Here is a 4808-nt window from a genome sequence, read left to right on the forward strand (position 1 = left end):
AACCGTAATTATTTATACAGAAAACAAGTTAATAAGTCCCTGACTTACTTAACAAACTAATAGAACATTGACGGAAGGATCGAAAATTTTGCCAGGTGAGCAGATTGCCAATGTACGACAGTATAAATAAATATCGGTATTTCCCAGCACATAGAACATCATCCAGAAAAGAAGTTCAAAGAATGAATGAAAACAATGTTATATTTTTTTTCATTTTAATGTCTAGAATAAAATGTTACATCTAAGAGACAACAAGCTTTTTTTAGAAAAGCTAATATTTGCTTGGATAAATATCAAGACATACGGAATAATACTATTTCTAGCACCCTGGTCTAGGATAAAATGTGCTAAAGTGCCCCATTCAAGTACCTTTCTATTTTCAAGTCCGTGCTAGAACTACTAACACTGGCCAGTGTTGTATAGTGTAGAAAAAAAACTGTCCCGGAAGCTTCCGAGAAATCCCTATGAGACTACATGCTTGAATGACATGGTTGTAGATAACAACTGCAAGTGTAACTAATAATTCCAATGTCCTTTTTATCTTGTATTTACGTAATATTTATAATCTAAGGATAAATTTGTCTCGAGAAATTATTCTTATGCAGAACAAGGAACTTGTGACGAGTTTCCCTCAGGATATACACAGGATTTGGAAAACTGTGAATTCAGATTAATGTCGGTAGATACTAATATTTTGGGTTTTATAACTATTTTATGATGGTTCTAATCTCAAGGTATGTTAATTTTCGAAAATTAAAGATAAAATCGTCAAAGCCGTTTCAAAGAGCTGTTTTTCTATGCTGTAGTGCTTTTCTTATTTCCTCTGGAATATTCATGCTCTTGGAATCTATGCTTTATGGATTAAGTTTGGAGTTTTCATCAAAGAGTAGTGGATATTTCAGACAAAATGACACCACTGTTAGAATAGCAATTCCAAATAAAAGCAGTGATAGACTTAATAAAAAACCGGAGTTACATGATCCTACTTGTGTCAACGTTTTTTCAGATTACAGTGTTACGGATTTATTACCAGATAGAAAGTTGACTAAGTTTGCACCGATTTGCGACAGAATACATTTACAATTGAACCACGTGCCAAAACAATATAAAATTGCGTTGGAAAAAAATCTGGACATTCCGATCAAATTTATTTATCTTGCTGGAGGTAAAAATCAGTGGTACATTGCTGCAGGACAATCATATTTCTTTGAAGAAAAATGTCCAGTTAACCGTTGCTCTATTACTTACAATAAGAATGAGAGATACAAAGCTGATGCCATAGTGTTTTCTAATCCGGGCTCTATGCCTCTCAAACCTCCGTTACGGCGTAGGTCATATAACCAAATATGGGCAATGTCTTCATTAGAGGTACCACAAAACACGCAATCACCTAGAAAATACAGCAACTTTTACAACTGGACCATGACATACAAGAGAGATTCTACTATTGTTACTCCATATTTCAAATTTTTGTACTATGACCAACCTTTATCAGCCAATAAGTTAAATGACAATTTGGCAATTGGAAAAACAAAAACTGTTGCGTGGATGGTTTCAAACTGCAGACTTGTTAGTAGCGGAAGAATGACGTACGCCCGAAAGCTTGCCAAATATATCAATGTTGACATTTATGGACACTGTGGAACTAAAACGTGCAAGAAGAATGAAGAAAAAAAATGCATGGAAATGATAAAAAGAGACTATAAATTTTATCTTGCATTTGAGAATTCAAAATGTCTAAATTATTACACAGAGAAGATTCCTAGGAATGCTTTAAAGTAAGTGTACACACGGCTTTAATAATCAAAGCTTCAATGCTAAAATAGAAACGGACTCGCTTACTTAAAAAAGGGAGCAAAGACGGAATGGCTCAGTTTATTTGTTTGGTTTGGAGGATGTGGATTCGCAACTTTAAACTCAACAATTACATTATACATCATGAGAATTGCTTATAATAGCATAGTGGTATCGCTATAGTTTATAAAACTAATCATTGTATCTGGTTAATTGTTGAATTCTTGCAATACAGTATTGATTATGTCTTCAGCATGTAACGAATTGTTTTTTGTTGTTTTTTTTTAATTACAGAAATAACGCTATACCAATAGTACTAGGTGTGTCGCGGGAAGAAATGAAAGCGGTAGCTCCTCCAGAGTCTTACATTCACGTAGAAGATTTTAAATCACCAGAAGAGCTTGCAAGATATTTAAATGAAATTAACCAGAACGATCACTTATTCAATTCATTTTTCCAGTGGAGACGATACGGGGAAATGATAAATACTAAAACGTGGTGCAGATTTTGTTCCATGTTGCATGAGACGGCTTTGCCTTCTGTTACGCAGCATAATATTAAAGACTGGTGGACTGGGTCGTGTATTGGATCGAAAAGCTGGGGCACTAAATAAAAAGTATATCGGTATTTTAGAGTTATCGTTCTTAGCATAAGTATTTCTATAAATTGTTACGAACAATTAGCACTGCGGACATGTATCAGAAAGTTCTTTAGTTTTCGCGTTTAATGGACCTTCAGGGTATACGGCTATATCATATGTCAATGGGTAGATAAATCAATGTAGTTTTTGAAAATCATTCTTTTTTTACTGAAAAGTGGTAAAGTTTTCTGCTATTTTGCATTAATTAAAGGAGGTATCAAAGATCAATCGACCCCAATACATTAATTTAAAGCTGCATTAGCTGTCATTTTCGTAATTTTTTGTTTCTGTTGAAATATGCCTTAACTTTAAATTATTTCTACGAAATTGTATAATTTCATTTAATATCCACAAATAAAATGTGTTAAATACATGAAAACGGTGTCTATATATTTATTGCCTTGAAAGAAAAAAAATCCACCTAGATAAATTCGTATGCATGTGACTTCTGGTGACTTTAAGCCACACATGTGCTTTAAGGGTCGCTTTTTAAAAACAAATCTGATTGCAAAGCGAAAGTGGTTAATCAATGGCAAGGAAGGCCGTCGGACTTAGGCCGTAAAGGAATAAGCCGAATAAAATGCAAGGATCCCTTTGAAATTTACGTATTGTGATGTAATTGGGCACAATTATATCAGTAATTGTCATTATTTATTTGAAAACTAATCAAGAAATAGATGAAATAAAATGTAAACAAGACACGTGCTTACCTGTGTATACGTTATTGTTTTTTTTTTTACCAAGGTTAAAGTATTTTTAATTTAGGTTAATATCCTGTCGGCAATCTTCGGAAGTAATGGCGAAAAATAATTAGCTAAGCTATCGATCTTCTTTAATTAAAAAAACCCGTTGTTTTCACAATATTCTGTAGGTATTATCGAGGCTAAAAACCACTAATTCCACTTTCCATAGGCTTCTATGCTAATTTCACAATATTCAATGGCTTCTCTGGACTTTACCTTAACTTTAACCTGCAGAGGACTATATATCAGCATGATTCTACATATGTCAGCTCACAATCCTCAGAATGGCATGTGGGGTTAGCAGACTTGCAGTGCAGTACTGGTCATCGGAAGTGAAGGGTCTATAAATAGCATGGGAAATCCCAGTGTTTTCACAAGATAGGGGTATATTTAAAAATCATTATGGAGATTAGGCTTCACATCACAAGAAGCAAAATGCACCTATAAAATGTACAGAAATGTTTTTCCTTTCAGAAACTGTTTAAATTTTTTAAATAAGATGAGAACTTTTTCACAGCACTATGAGGAACAGGGGTAATTTCTGCGTAGGACTATTTTTGCATACGTTCCAAATGCTCATTGGTTGAATTGGTGGTCTGTAACCTATCGACATTTATTGCTTCAGTTGCATTACTACAAACTTATTTCATTTTATCAGCAAAATTCAGCAGAATCAAAACTGAACAAATTTGGCAACTAATGCAGCTTTAAGTGAAATTGTTTATTGTAGGTATTGTGGAAACAAGTAACATGCAAAGATCACATGTACAAAATTTCAAAATTGTAAAAAAAAAAAAACTTTTTTCCGACAAAAGTCGACTATTTAATCGCTGAACAAAATTGCCCCTAAAATTGGATGAATTTTTAATGATTAAGAGATAATAATACACCGTAGAATATTACAATGTATATCTAAATATTCTTTTCTGATTAACAAATAAAATAAACACCACTTTCTCGATTCGATATGGAACATGAGCTTTACAGGGAAAACGGCAGTATTTATTTTCCTATAGCCGACAATACTAATCTTTTAAGTTTTTCAGTAATTTCTAATAAAAACTATGACTCTAAACCATTTTTTTGTTGAAGTACTTTCATTCAGAGATTGAAAAATCATCATGGCAAGAGGGGTTTTACATCTTTTTCAACCACCATCAGAAGTTTAAAGGTAACGGAAGTTTTGCATTTTTTTTTTTTGGTTCCGCTCTAATTTATAATATGCAGTCTTTTTACAATTTCATGAACTATGCATTTTTAAGGATAAAAAATAAACTTTTTTTTTAAAGACTTTAATCCTTTAAGAATATGAGAGAGAAAAATCATCATTACAAACTTTGTCAGTAATCCAATCTGTTCTTTCAAAGTTCTACCTCCTTTCATTTGAATAGGGTACACGATTGCTCAACCTAATACAGGGAAATAAATACTACTATTTTTCCTATAAAATGTGCTTGAAGTTGCACATTTTCTTATGTTTTAACTGCTAAATATACAAAAATATTAAAATACCAAATCAATTCCCGGACAAAATGATGTGTTTCCGAACTTTTGGTACAACAGAAAAGCATGAAAATCATCCAAAGTAACTTTTTTTAACATGATCATTATTTCACGTGCTTTTTAAGCAG

At 32.7% G+C, this 4808-nt stretch overlaps 1 protein-coding gene across 1 annotated transcript; it reads left to right on the plus strand.

The window, feature by feature from the left end:
• Window positions 1-540: 540 nt before the first annotated feature.
• LOC148628511 (core alpha-(1,3)-fucosyltransferase-like) lies at window positions 541-2421 on the plus strand. Its single transcript, XM_088588796.1, has 2 exons — window positions 541-1778; window positions 2089-2421. Exons 1-2 carry the CDS (start codon window positions 715-717, stop codon window positions 2405-2407), a joined length of 1383 nt encoding a protein of 460 aa, XP_088444922.1. The 5' UTR covers window positions 541-714; the 3' UTR covers window positions 2408-2421.
• The last annotated feature ends 2387 nt before the right edge of the window (window positions 2422-4808 follow it).

Source organism: Perna viridis, chromosome 1, assembly GCF_037379345.1.
Source record: "Perna viridis isolate PV_CMFRI_1.1 ecotype Kerala chromosome 1, ASM3737934v1, whole genome shotgun sequence".
Taxonomy (NCBI): domain Eukaryota; kingdom Metazoa; phylum Mollusca; class Bivalvia; order Mytilida; family Mytilidae; genus Perna; species Perna viridis.